Source organism: Mobula hypostoma, chromosome 3 (genome assembly GCF_963921235.1).
Source record: "Mobula hypostoma chromosome 3, sMobHyp1.1, whole genome shotgun sequence".
NCBI lineage: Eukaryota > Metazoa > Chordata > Chondrichthyes > Myliobatiformes > Myliobatidae > Mobula > Mobula hypostoma.
The window spans coordinates 221,838,657-221,853,404 of record NC_086099.1 but is presented as its reverse complement, the minus strand read 5'-3'; the positions used below and the strand labels follow the sequence as shown (position 1 = coordinate 221,853,404).

The 14,748-nt window shown below is 42.4% G+C and overlaps 1 protein-coding gene across 1 annotated transcript in view; it reads left to right on the top strand.

The window, feature by feature from the left end:
- dlec1 (DLEC1 cilia and flagella associated protein) overlaps positions 1 to 14,748 on the top strand; it is a 202,899-nt gene that overhangs the window by 98,234 nt on the left and 89,917 nt on the right. Inside the window, exons 21-23 of the mRNA XM_063042432.1 lie at positions 1,389 to 1,519; positions 4,000 to 4,158; positions 7,374 to 7,513. Coding sequence (XP_062898502.1) covers positions 1,389 to 1,519; positions 4,000 to 4,158; positions 7,374 to 7,513 — 430 coding nt within the window. The remainder of the gene's footprint in view (positions 1 to 1,388; positions 1,520 to 3,999; positions 4,159 to 7,373; positions 7,514 to 14,748) is intronic.

The window sequence follows — 14,748 nt, the reverse complement described above, 5'->3', positions numbered from 1 at the left end:
GGTCTGGAACTGCATGTAGACCAGGGAGAGGTAAGATGTCAGATTTCCTCCACTGAAAGCATCATGGATGAGTTGGGTTTTTAATACAATCCAATGGTTTCATGTCAGTGTGAACCTGCATTCACCGCTTCCTTTGACAGCTTGTTTCATTCTTGCACCACCCTCCGAGTGAAGAAGCCCCCCCCCAGGATCCCCTTAAATATTTCATCCTGATGAATCTCTTCTGCATTCTCTGTATTAGACCATAAGACATAAGAGCAGAATTAGGCCATTCAGCCCATCTAGTCTGCTCCGCCATTCCATCATGGCTAATCAAATATCCTACTCAACCCCATACACCTGGTTTTTCGTCATATCCTTTGATGCCCTGATCAATGAGGAAACCATCAACTTCTGCCCTAAATGTACCCACGGGCTTGGCCTCCACCACAGAGCATTCCACAGATTTGCTATTTCTGGCTTAAATAATTCCTTCTTACCTTTGTTCTAAAAGGTCGCCTCTCAATTTTGAGGCTGTGCCCTCTAGTTCTGTATACCCCCACCATAAGAAATATCCTCTCCACATCCACCCTATCTAGACCTATCAACATTCAGTAGGTTTCAATGAGATTCCCCCTTCATTCTTCTAAATTCCAGTGAGTACAGGCCCAAAGCTGCCAAACTCTCCTCACACATTAGCCCCTTCACTCCTAGAATCAACCTTGTGAACTTCCTCTGGATTCTCTCCAATTATAATACATCCTTTCTGAGATATGGGGCCCAAAGCTTCAGCATTATCTCCTTGCTTTTATATTCTGTTTCCCTTGAAATAAATGCCAACATTGCATTTGCCTTCTTTACCACAGACTTGACCTGTAAATTAACCTTCTGGGAGACTTGCACGAAGACTCCTAAGTTCCTCTGTATCTCTGATGTTTGAACCTTCTCCACAGTGAGATAAGAGTCCGCACTATTGCTCCTTTCACCAAAATGCATTATCATACATTGTAGCATGGTGACTGGAGCTGTACACAATATTAAAGCGTGATCTAATTAATGTTTTGTAGAATTGCAGCATGACCTTTTAACCCTTTGACTCAATGCCTAAATCTATAAAGCCAAGCATACCAGATGCCATTTTTCACTACCCTGTGCACCTGCATTGCCTCTTTCAGGAAGCTATGGACTTGCACTTCAAGGTATCTCTGTACATCAACTCTCGTAAGGTCTCTCACTTGTATCATTATCCAGTTTTGGATTCATTTCCACGAATGTGCCTTTGTTCTCTTGTGTCTGAACCTTCTTTGCAAGCATATTGTTTATAAATTGTTAATTGTTCATTAGTCCTTAACTAGTTTGATGACTACCTTTAAACTAATTCTGACTGTAATTTTCTGCATTCTTCAAAGAGGCTAATAGCTACTGTGACCTGGAGCTGTTACTTACTGGGGGCAAGCCTGAGAAAATGGCCTACCATCTTCAGTGCCACATCAGGTACCATGAAGAACCAGCCACCCTTTACGTGGAGGCAACCTTTGTGGTTAGTATAATGTATAAGCATGAATTCTGTGGACAGCTGATCCCTTTTTCCTCGGGTTTCCCAGATCTCTACCATTGATTAATCAATTTAATTATTGTTTAGTTGATCCAGTTAAAAGATGCGTAAAACATATTTACTGGAATGTGTGTCAGTGATCCAGAATTCTGGCCGCAAGTTTAAATTTCAACACAGTGCCACCATGCACCCTGTTGCATTGGTGTGCTGTTAAAGGAAAGTTGCATTGGCAGAATTGCCATCATTTGGGTTGAAGTTAAACCAATCTATCCAAACTTTAAGAATTTTCTATAATTCATTTTGAAGAAAAGCAGAGGGCTTCTTTTGGGTTTTGGTCAGCTATTATTTCACAATCAACATTGGGGAAAAAAAAGAAATTGATTGTGAAATGCACATTCAAAATGCTAGAAGAACTCAGCATGTCCTAATGAAGGGTCTCAATCCAATATATCAACTGTTTATTCCCCTCCATAGACACTGCCTGACTTGCTGACTTCCTCCAGCAGTTTGTGTTGCTCTTGTGTTTATGGCTGTGAAATAGTTGTTCTTAGTATTAATTACTTATTGACTTATTTTTGTATTTGCACTGTCTGTTTTGATTAAATTGGTCAGGGCATGAAGGGATGAGAGGAGAATTGCAGGAGACTGGGGCTGAGAGGAAGATTGGATCAGCCATGATGAAATAGAGGAGCAGACGCAATGGCCCAAATGGCCTAATTCTGCTCCTATATCTTATGGTCTTAGGGTCTTCTTTTGCACGTCTTTGTGTGTAGTTTTTCACTGATTCTATTGTATTTCTTTGTATCTACTGTGAATCCCTGCAAGAAGATGAATTTCAGGGTAGCATATGGCGACATACAAGTGTAATGCTCAGGGCTATCAGCTTGTGTTTGTCTAGGGGAAACCCCGTCTGCCCGTGTCTTACATTTGCGTAGTTGCTGTGTCATGCACCCTGGTACAAATTCACACATAAAATATCAGACAGCACACAATGTATGATTTACAGAACACGCTTTATAAATCTTACTGGAACTGTGTAATTAAGAGAGATACAACAGAAAAGGAAAGTAAAAGGTGCCAAACTTATCAGAGTTCAACCACTTCATGCCCAACCATTGGAGCTCAACTAATGGGGGTCTTCTGTCGACCAGAGTGCGTCCAGCACGTCCTTCTTCTTCGGTTCTCCTCCTGAAAAAACCCGCGCACTGACCCAGGTTCCCACACATACAGATAGAATGACATAGCTTCCATTGGTTAGTTCCTCCGTTATCTATAACTATAACCCAAACATTTCAGCTACAGAGAACATTACCTCATAGTTAACATTACAAAGAAGCCATTTCATTATTACACTTCAGAGAAGCCATTTTATAATTAGCAGTTAACAGTTAACATTACAGTTAATATTACTGAGAACTCTACATATATACTTTGATAATAAATTTACTTGGAATTTTGATATCTAAGATACTGACATTAGATTCTAAGCACTAACTTGTCATGGGAACTCAATGAAATGTAGATAACTCAGTGAGCCAGGGCTTTAAAACTCATGCCACCTTAGCTTCCATTTGTCTATCATCAATGGTTCCCTGCACTTCAATTTAACAAAACAAATCTCATCCATGTGTTCACATCCTTGCAATCTCCTCATTCCAGTAGCCTTCAGTCCTGCTTGCTGTTGCGAGCCTCACTGGCAGAACCTCATCTATTACCCATACCTAATTACTCTCAGAAACTGGTGTAATAACAAGGTTGTATCTGATGGATGGAAATTACCAAAAGGTACTTTCATTTCACTGTCAGTTCATTGTTAAAATGCATGAACTCTACTCACTGTACCAAAATTAAATAAGACCATAAGACATAGAAGCAGAATTAGCCTATTTGGCCGATCGAGTTTGCTCCACCATTCCATCATGGCTGATTTAATAATCCTCTCAACCCCATTCTCCTGCCTTCTCACCATAGCCTTTGACACCATTACTAATCAACAACCTATCCACCTTTGCTTTAAATATACCCAATGACACAGCCGTCTGCGGCAATGAATTCCACAGATTCAGCATCCTCTGGTTAAAGAAATTCCTCCTCATCTCTCTTCTAAATGGACATCCCTCTAATCTGAGGCTCTAATCTGTCCTCTGGTCCTAGGCTCCGCACTATAGGAAGTATCCTCTCCATATCCGCTCTAATTCAACAGCAGCAATGTACAATCATGAAGCCTTCAGATGACTTTTCATTGAGTGACATAGTCATGCAGCATGCAAACAGATCCTTTGGCCCGTCAAGTCCAAGCTGTCCATCACTAATCCTACACAAACCAATTCTATTCTCCCCACATTAACATCTACTTCCCTGTAAGATTCGGCCACTCAGCTACACATCCGGGGCAATTCACAGGAGCCAACTGACATAGCAGTCTGAATGTTTTTGTCACACCTCAGTTACATTTTTTTTTTCAGGGCCCACAGGTTTGTATAGACCTTCCATCTCTGGATTTCTGCCTGGTACGGTTTGGAACCAGAGCCACTCGCAGCCTGTACATCAAGAACACGTGCCAGTTGCCAGCGTCCTGGTGTTTGCAAGAGAGTGCTGCTTGTCTGAGTGAGCGGGGTGAAGAGGTAGGGGCAGGTTTGGAATATCAAGAATTTTATCTGAAATTTAAATTTCCCCTTCACTTCAGGAATTTCCTAATATTTGTTTTATTTAGAGGTACAGCACTGTAACAGACCTTTGTGGTCTAACGAGCTCGGTCCACCCAGTTATACCCATGTGACCAATTGGGATGTGGGAGGAAGGATCACCCAGGAAAACCCACAGGGGCATGACGAGAGCATACAAACTCTCTGCAGACAGTAGGATGAGAAAACTAGAGTGTAATTAATCTCACAAATTGCAGTACAGCCAAACGGAAATGTAACCACTTTACTGCAGTGTAGTGTTACCCCTCCCTTCCATTATTAAGTCTGCAGTAGGTTAGTATTTTATTACCAGGAGTGCAGGAGAATGAGAGAAGATTTGATAGAGGTATACAGAATTATGAGGGGTATAGATAGGGTAAATGCATACATGCTTTCTCTCCTCAGGTTAGGTGAGAGCAGAGCTAGAGATTATGAGTTAAGTTTGAAGGGCTGAGGAACATAGGCAGGAGCTTCTTCACTCAGAGGATGGTGAAAATGTGGAATGATCTGCCAGCAGAAGATACAGATGTGGGTTCAAATGAAATATTTAAGGGAAGTTTGGATAGGCACATGTATGAGAGGGGTATGGAGACTTATGGTGCGGGTGCAGGTAAATGGGACTAGGCAGAAGAACAGGCCAACATGGACTAGATGCCTGTTCCTACAAATAATAAAATGCGTTGCAACACCTCCCACAGACATCAACAGAAACATGGTTACTCCTCCAAGTTATAATTATTCTGACTTGGAACTACTGCTCAAACATCACTGAGCCAAAATCTTAGAACTCCTTTAGTAAGAGTGCTTTGAAGTACCTTTGCAGCAAGGAGTGCTGTGGGACAAGAGGGCAGCTCATTGCCTCCTCCTGAAGAATACCAGCTGTGGATATTGACGCCTTACTGCAAAGCCTACATTCCATTACAAAATAATAAAATAAAGGCTATGGATATAACTAATTATATGGCAGTGTAGTTAAATACTATTGATGTATCCAAAAATAAAATGTCATAGACTCTTAGAGTCACAGGGTGACACAGCATGAAAAAACAGGCCCTATGGCCATACTCATCCATGCCGGTGAGTTGCCTAACTGAGCTAGTTGCATTTACCTGTGTGTACTATGGAAGCGGGTTCAGGGGTTGGTGAGTGAGTCAGAAGACACTGATTATGAACAAGCATATTAATCAGTTATTTACAAACAGTAAAAGATTTAACCAAACATAAAAATGCTCCTTAAGTTATACAAACTACAAAACTAAATACTGTATTCAACAAAGAGACTCTTAGCTGAGAGTGCGAGTCTGGAGCAAACTTTCCCAATGGTTCTTCAGCACTGTTCACAACCTCACTGTGAAGCGCCCAGGGAACAAATGGAGAGAGCCGAACCTACTGCTCGTGCTATTTTTGTACCCAAGGCGCCTGAATCCGGACATAGGTGCTGTGGTACAAAAGGCAACCAATGGGAAAGAGAATTCAAGTGGGGCAATTAATGACCTGCATGATTTCAACCGACAAGCAAACTAACCACCACATAACACTGAGTTTGGTTCAGTTTCCTCTAAAACTTTCTGAACCATGTACCTGTCCAATGCCTCTTAAATGTATTTGTAACCACCTCTCGCACTTCTTCTGCCGGCTTGTTCCGTACACTCACCATGCTATGTGTAAAAAAAACCTTGCCGCTCCAGCCCATTTTAAATCTTTCCTTTCTCACTTAAAACTTGTTCCTGTAGTTTTGGACTCCCCTATCCTGAGGGAAAGACTTTGGCTAGTCATCTTATATATGCTCTTGGTAATTTTACAAGTTTCTACAAGATCAACCCTCACCACTTCAACAGGGAAATCTGGATAAGTACATGAGTGGAAGGGGTATGGTGGACTGTGGTCCAGGTACAGGCCAATGGGACTCGGTAGTATAACATTTCAGCACAGATTAGCTGCTGTAACGCTCTGGTGGAGTCATAGAGAAGTACAGCACAGAGGCAGGCCCTCCAGCCCATTCATTCCATGCTGAAACCATTTAAACTGCCTATTCCCAATGATTTGCACCAGGACCATAGCCCTCCATATCCCTACTATCCATGTACCTATCCAAACTTCTCTTAAATGTTGAAATTGAGCTCACATGGACCACTTGTGCTGGCAACTCGTTGCACACTCTCACGACCCTCTGAGTGAAGAAGTTTCCCCTCATGTTCCTCTTAAACTTTTCCCCTTTCAACCATGAGCTCTGATTGCAGACCCTCCCAACGTCAGTGGAACAAGCCTGCTTGAATTTACCTTATCAATACCCCTCATAACTTTGTATACCTCTATCAAATCGCTTCTCAATCTTCTACATTCTAAATAATACAGTCCTAGCGTAGTGAATCTTTCCTTATAACTTGTGCCCTCCCGATCCGGCTACATCCTTGTAAATTTTCTCTGTACTCTTTCAACCTTGTTTACATCTTTCCTGTAGGTAAGTGACCAAAACAGCACACAATACTTCAAATTAGGCCTCACCAAAGTCTTATACAACTTCAGCATAACATCCCTTCTTTTGTACTCAGTACATTTATGAAGGCCAATGTGCCAAAAGCTCTCTCTATGACCCTACCTACCCGTGACGCCACTTTCGATGAATTATGTACCTGTCGCCCCAGATCCCTTTGTTCTACCACACTCCCCTGTGCCCTACTGTTCATTATGTAAGACTTACCCTGGTTGGTCCTAGCAAAGCGCAAAACCTTACACTTGACTGCATTATGTAGATGATAACATCTATATAAATCTTTTTTGTACCCTTTCCACTTCTATGCCATTCATAGCAGGGTGACCAGAACTGTACACTGTACTCCAAGTATGACCTTATCAATGTTTTGTACAGCTGTATCATGATGCCCCAACTCCTGTACTCATGACCAATGAAGGTGAGCATACCAAACATTGTTCATTCCTCTCCATAGATGCTGCCTGATCTGCTAAGTTCCTCCAACATTTTGTGTGTGTGTGTATGGGTGTCAAACACCTCCTTCACCACTCGACTACCCGCGTTGCCACTTTCAAGGAAACCTGTCGGTGATCAATGATGTCTGTTGCATCTTGCTAACAGATACTGTTTACTCAGAAAAGTAGATGTGAAGGAAGTGTGATCTACACCCATCTGATTGCAGGCCTCACAATTTACCTTTGAACCATCCAGTGGAGAACTGCCACCACTGTCCGACTACAACGTGAATATCCTGTTTACACCCACCAAGTGTCAAAGCCTGAAGACAGTTCTTGAACTGAAAGTGGAAAATGGGAATACAAGGTAAACTCAATAACCAAATTGTCTCTCCCAGCTGAATGGACCGGCCTAATGCACTGAAAGTTCTCCGAGTGGCTGTCATGTCGCTTGTAGTTCCTGCCTGCTCTCTGAACCAAGCACCTTTGTTGTGTCCTGCTGTTCCAGTGCTACTCTGTTTTCTCTATAATCCTTACTCTTTCCTACTATCTTTGTTTTCTTACCCCTGCCTATTTACACTCCCCTCGGGCCCCCTCCTCCTTCCATTTCTCCTATGCTCCGCTCCGCTCTCCTATCCGATTTCTTCCTCTCCAGCCCCTTACTTTTCCTACCCACCTGGCATTACCTTTCACCTTCTAGTTATCCTTCTTCCCATCCCCCCACCTTTTTATTCTGGTGTCTTCCTCCTCTTTTTCCAGTTCTGAGGAGGGGTGTCGGCCAGAAACATCGACTGTTTATTCATTTCCATAGATGCTGCCTGATCTGCTGAGTTCCTCCAGCATTTTGTGTGTGTTGTCTTTGTCTTCTGTTGCCTTGTCAGCTCTTTCCCATGTCACAGCTTCTTCAGATACCAAAGGGCAAGGGCACAGCCTCAGAATAGAGGGATGTCCCTTTAGAATAGAAATGAGGAGAAACTTCTTTAGCCAGAGGGTGGTGAATTTGTGGAATTCATAGTCATAATGACTGTGGAGTCATTGGATATATTTAAAGCGAAGGTTGATGGGTTCTTGATTAGTAAGGTTGTCAAAGGTTACAGGGAGAAGGCAGGAGAATGGGCGCGGAGAAGGATAATAAACCAGCCATGATGGATTGACTGAGCAGACTCGATGGACTGATTGGCTGAATTTTGTTCCTATATCTTATGGTCTTATGTTCCATGCTGACTGCACTGTGAGCTCAGAGGTACTCGGGCTGCCTCTGGCACCTATTTGACAGAGTTATCCCTATTCTTTCTCCACAGCCCATAACTTCTTCCTTTTCTAGTCTCTGATCTGTTGTCTTCAGAAAGCCACAATCAAATATTCAGGTGGCAGATTCCAGATCATAACAATTCTCTAAAGCAGGGGTTCCCAATCTGGGGTCCACAGAACTCTTGGTTAATGGTAGTGGTCCATGGCATAAAAGAGGTTGGGAACCCCTGCTCTAGAGTAACATATTCCTCAGTCTTATGGAACTACATAATTCCATGTTCTCTGATTATAGACTTATCTGTCAGTAAAAATAGTTACCCTACAATTACCCCATTAAACCCTTTCATGAAATTGAACACCTCTTTTCAATCTCCACTTTTCTGATCTAATGAAAAAATTACCAGCTGAAATCTCACCTCTATCTCTGGTACCATTTTAGTAAATATTAGCCACTCCACTCATTAAGAAGGGAGGGAGGCAAATGACAGGAAATTATAGCCCAGTTAGCGTGACTTCAGTGTTTGACAAGATATTAGAGTCCATCATTAAGAATGAGATATTGGAGTACTTGGAGGCACATGATAAAATTGGTCAAAGTTAGCATGGTTTCCTTAAAGGGGATTCTTGTCTGATTGATCTGTTGGAATTTGTTGAGAAAGTAAAAGGCAGGATAGACAGAGGAGAGTCAGTGTATGGTGTTTACTTGGATTTTCAGAGGCCCTTGATAAGGTGCCATGCATGAGGCTGCTAAACAAGATGAGAGACCATGGTATTTCAGGAAAAATACTAGCATGAACAGACTGGCAAGAGGCAAAGAGTGGGAATAAAGTGGGCCTTTTCTGGCTGGCTGCTGGTAACTAGTGGTATTCCACAGGAGTCAATTGGATCTACAACTTTCCACTCTATATGTTAGTGATCTGGAAGACACAATTGATAACTTTGTGGCTAAGTTTTCGGGGTGATTGGAGGGACAGCTAGTGTTGAGGAAGCAGACTGCAGAAGAATACTGGGTACTTAAAGGCCTTGGTAGTGTGGAAGTAGAGAGGATATTTCCAGAAGGACAGTCTAGGAATTAAGTGCACACCCTCAGAATAAAACTATGTTTTTTTAAAACTGAGATGAGGAGGAATTTCTTCAACCAGAGGGTGGTGAATCTGTGGAATTTGTTGCCACAATGGGTTGTGGAGGCCAAGTCATTGGGTGCATTTAAAACATAGTTTGATAGGTTCTTGATTGATAAGGGGTTAAGGGTTATAGGGAGAAAACAGGAAAATGTGATTAGAAAGAAAATCAGCCATGCTTGGATGGGGTAGCAGACTTGATGGACCAAATAGACTAATTTTGTATCTATATCTTAGGGTCTTTTATTCGTGGTTGCCAGAATTTGCCCCAGAGCTCCAATGGGATAGAAATAAGGATTTATAAAGGTTTAGTACAACCTCCCTACTAATTGTGCATTGTCATAGTGTTGTAGAATTGTACAACATAGAGGTAAACCATTTTACCCAACTTGTTCACACCAACTAGTGGGCACCTATATGTATTAATCCTATCTATATAACCATATAACAATTACAGCATGGAAACAGGCCATCTCAACCCTTCTAGTCTGTGCCGAACTCTTACTCTCACCTAGTTCCACCGACCTGCACTCAGCCCATAACCCTCCATTCCTTTCCTGTCCATATAGCGTCCAATTTAACTTTAAATGACATCAAACCCGCCTCAACCACTTCTGCTGGAAGCTCGTTTCACACAGCTACCACTCTCTGAGTAAAGTTCCCCTTCATGTTACCCCTAAACTTTTGCCCTTTAACTCTCAACTCATGTCCTCTTGTTTGAATCTCCCCCACTCTCAATGGAAAAAGCCTATCCACGTCAACTCTATCTATCCTCCTCATAATTTTAAATATCTCTATCAAGTCCCCCTTCAACCTTCTACGCTCCAAAGAATAAAGACCCAACTTGTTCAACCTTTCTCTGTAACTTAGGTGATGAAACCCAGGTAACACTCTAGTAATTCTTCTCTGTACTCTCTCTATTTTGAACTCTTTCTATCTCTCAGCACTTGGTCCATACCCCTCTATACCTAAGAAACTGAAATGCTCACCTGGACATTTCCTAAATGCTGTCACAGATTAACAGAGTCACAGAGTTCAGCCCAACCCATCCGTGCCAATCAATGTCCCATTTCAGGAACAGAATCAGAATGAAATTTATTATCACTGACGTTATGAAATGTAAGTAAATAATTCATGAAAAAAGAGAGCAAAATGGTGTTCATGGGCAATTCATAAATTTGATGATGGAGGGGAAAAAGCTGCTCCTGAAACACTGAGTGTGGGTTTTCAGGCTCCTGTACCTCCTCCCTGATAGCAGTAATGAGAAGAGGACATGTCTTGGATAGTAAGGTCCTTGATGATGGATGCCACGTTCTCGAAGCATCACCTTTTAGACCATAAGACATAGGAGAAGAATTAGGCCATTCAGCCCATCAAGTCTGCTCTGCCATTCAATCATGGCTGATCCCGGATACCAACCAAACCTATACACCTGCCTTCTCGCCATATCCTTTGATGCCCTGACTGATTAGAAAACTATCAACTTCCGTCTAAAATATGACCGTGGACTTGGCCTCCACCGCAGTCTGTGGCAGAGCATTGCACAGATTCACCACTCTTCGGTTAAAAAATTCCTCCTTACCTCTGTTTTAAAAGGTCGCTCCTCAAGTTTGAGACTGTGCCCTCTAGTTCTGGATACCCCACCACAGGAAGCATTCTCTCCACATCCACCCTATCTAGTCCTTTCAACATTTGGTAGGTTTCAATGAGACCTACATTCTTCTAAATTCCAGTAAGTACAAGCCCAAAGCTGCCAAATGTTCCTCATATCTTAACCCCTTCATCCTTGTGAACCTCCTCTGGACTCTCTCCAATGACAATACATCCCTTCTGAGATATGGGGACCAAAACTATTGGTAATACTCCAAGTGCAGCTTGACTTGTGTCTTATAAAGACTCAGCATTGTCTCCTTGTTTTTATATTCTATTCCCCTTGAAATAAATTCCAGCATTACATTTGCCTTCTTTTCCATAGACTCAACCTGTAAATTAACCTTCTGGGAGTCTTGTACGAGGACTCCTAAGTCCTCCTGCATCTCATCTCTGACGTTTGAATTTTCTCCCCATTTAGATAATACTGTTGTTCCTTTTACCAAAATGCATGATCACACCAATCTTTGTATCATCCTCAAACTTTGCCACAAAGCCATCAATTCCATTATCCAAATCATTGAAAAACAATGTTGAAAGTAGTGGTCCCAATATAATCACTAATCACTGCATCCAACCTGAAAAAGTCTCCTTTATTTCCATTTGCTGCCTCCTTCCTGTCAGCCATTCCTCTACCCATAGGATTTTATCTTGTTAAGCAGCCTCATGTCTGGAACCTTATCAAATGTTTTCTGAAAATCCAAGTAAATGATATCTACTGCCTCTCCTTTGTCCACCTTGCTTGTCACTTCCTCGAAGAACTCTAACAAATTTGTCAGGCATGATTTCCCTTTACAGAAACCATGCTGACTTTGACTTATTTTACCATTAGTCTTCAAGCACCCTGAAACCTCATCCTTACTAATGGACTCCAACACTCTCTGAACCACTGAGGTTAGGCTAACTGGTTTTTCTTTTCTTTTGCCTTCCTCCCTTCTTAAAGAATGGAGTGACATTTGCAATCTTCCAGTCCTCGGGGACCATGCCAGAATCAAGTGATTCTTGAAAGATCAAGGCCAATGCATCCATTATTTGTTCAGCAACATCTCTCAGGACTCTGGGATGTTGTTCATCTGGTCCGGGTGACTTATCCACCTTAAGATGTTTCAGTTTACATTTCACTTTTTCCTTTGTAAGAGCAATAGCACTCGCTTCTGCTCCCTGACATTCACGGTCCTCTAGCACACTGCTAAGTGGTTCATTTTGGTAGGTCAAATATGATGGCAGATTAGTATTAATGGTAAGACTATGATGGCAGTGTGGAGGATCAGAGGGATCTTGGGATCCGAGTCCATAGGACACTCAAAGCAGCTGCGTAGGTTGACTCTGTGGTTAAGAAGGCATATGGTGTATTGGCCTTCATCAATCGTGGAATTGAATTTAGGAGCCAAGAGGTAATGTCGCAGCTATGTAGGACCCTGGTCAGACCCCACTGGGAGCACTGTGCTCAGTTCTGGTCGCCTCATTACAGGAAGGATGTGGAAGCCATAGGAAGGGTGCAGAGGAGATTTACAAGGATGTTGCCTGGATTGGGGAGCATGCCTTATGAGAATAGGTTGAGTGAACTCAGCCTTTTCTCCTTGGAGTGACAGAGGATGAGAGGTGACCTTATAGAGGTGTATAAGATGATGAGAGGCATTGATCATGTGGATAGTCAGAGGCTTTTTCCCAGGGCTGAAATGGTTGCCACAAGAGGACACAGGTTTAAGGTGCTGGGGGGTAGGTACAGAGGAGATGTCAAGGGTAAGTTTTTTACTCAGAGAGTGGCGAGTGCGAGTTGCTGGCAACGGTGGTGAAGGCGGATACGATAGGGTCTTTTAAGAGACTTTTAGATAGGTACATGGAGCTTAGTAAAATAGAGTAAAATAGTAAGCCTAGTAATTTCTAAAGTAGGGACATGTTCGGCACAAATCTGTGGGCCGAAGGGCCTGTATTGTGCTGTAGGTTTTCTATGTTTCTATGTCTACCACAGTGAAGACTGATGCAAAGTACCCATTAAATTCATCTGCCATTTTTTTGTCCCCCATTACTACCACACCAGCATTTCACCTTGCTTCTAGTCTTTGTGCAACCCTTAACTTCTTTTGTTGGCCACGGTTGCCTACTCCTCCCATTTGAGAACAACTTCTATGGGACATATCTATTCTGTGCCTTGTGAACTATTCCCAGAAACTTCAACCTACTGTGGTCTGCCATCATCCCCACCAATATCCTTCTCCAATCCACCTGGGCAAGTTTCACTCTCATGCCTCTGTAATTCCCATTATTCCATTGTGATACTGATACATGTGACTTATGCTTCTCCCTCTCAAATTGCAGTCTGAATTCGATCATATTAGGATCACAGCCTCCGAAGGGTTCCTTTACATTAAGCTCCCTAATAAGATCTGGGTTATTACACAACACCCAATCTAAGATAGCCTTTCCTGAAGCAGGCTTAAGTACAGCTGTTCTAAAAAGCTATCTAGTAGGCATTCAAAAAATTCCCTCTCTTGTGATCCAACACCAACCTGATTTCCCAAACCCCTTGCTTATTGAAGAACCCCATTACAACTGTGACATTACATTTTTCCTGCCCTCTTTGCAATATCAACCCCACATACAGGCTACTACTTGGAAATCTATATATGATTCCCATAATGAGGTTTTTAACTCTTGCAGTTTCTTAACTCCACTCACAAAGATTCAATATTCTCGGACCCTATGTCACCTCTTTCTGAAGATGTAATTCCATCTCTTACCAACAGAGCCACACCACTGCCTATGCCTCTTTGCCTGTCCTTTTGGTACAAAGTATATCTTTTGATGTTAAGCTCTCAACTATGGCTTTCTTTCAGCCACGACTCAGTGATTCCCACAGCGTCATACCGACCAATCTCTAATTGTGCCACAAATTTGTCCACCTTATTCCGAATGCTACACACATTTAAATATAGCACCTTAGGTCATGCATTCTTCGCCCTTTTGAAGAAGGCCTTGGTGAGGAGGTGAGTGCCCATGATGGAATTGGCTGAGTTTACAATCCTCTGCAGCTTCTTCCGATCCTGTGCAGTGGCCTCTCCATTCTAGATGATGCAACCATTTAGAATGCTCTCTACGGTAGATCAGTACACCTGTTCACGTATGTAAATGGTACATTTGGCTCATATACCTTCCAAGCGTTTCCTATTCATGATCCTTCCCGAAAGTTTTTTAAACACTGTAATTGCGCCCACCCATATCGCTTCCTTTGTGGCATCTCATTCCATACATCCACCAGTCTTTGCGTGAAAAAGTTGCCCTCGTGTCTCCTTTAAGGTTTTCCTTTCTCACTATTGGTGAACTAGCTTCATCTACTCTGAGAAGGTGCCAGGAATTCATCACTCTTTGGGCGAAGAAGGTTCCCCTCATATCCCCTCTGAATCTCTTCCCCTTTGTTCTAAATCTATGTCCTCTTATCTAAGTCTAATATGGGGAAATGTTTGCTTTGGTCTACCCTCTCTGTACCCCTAATCATTTTATATACCTCAGTATGCCCCCACTTAACTTCCTCTGCTTCAGGGAGACTAGACTGAATTTCCTATCTCACCTCACAATTAAA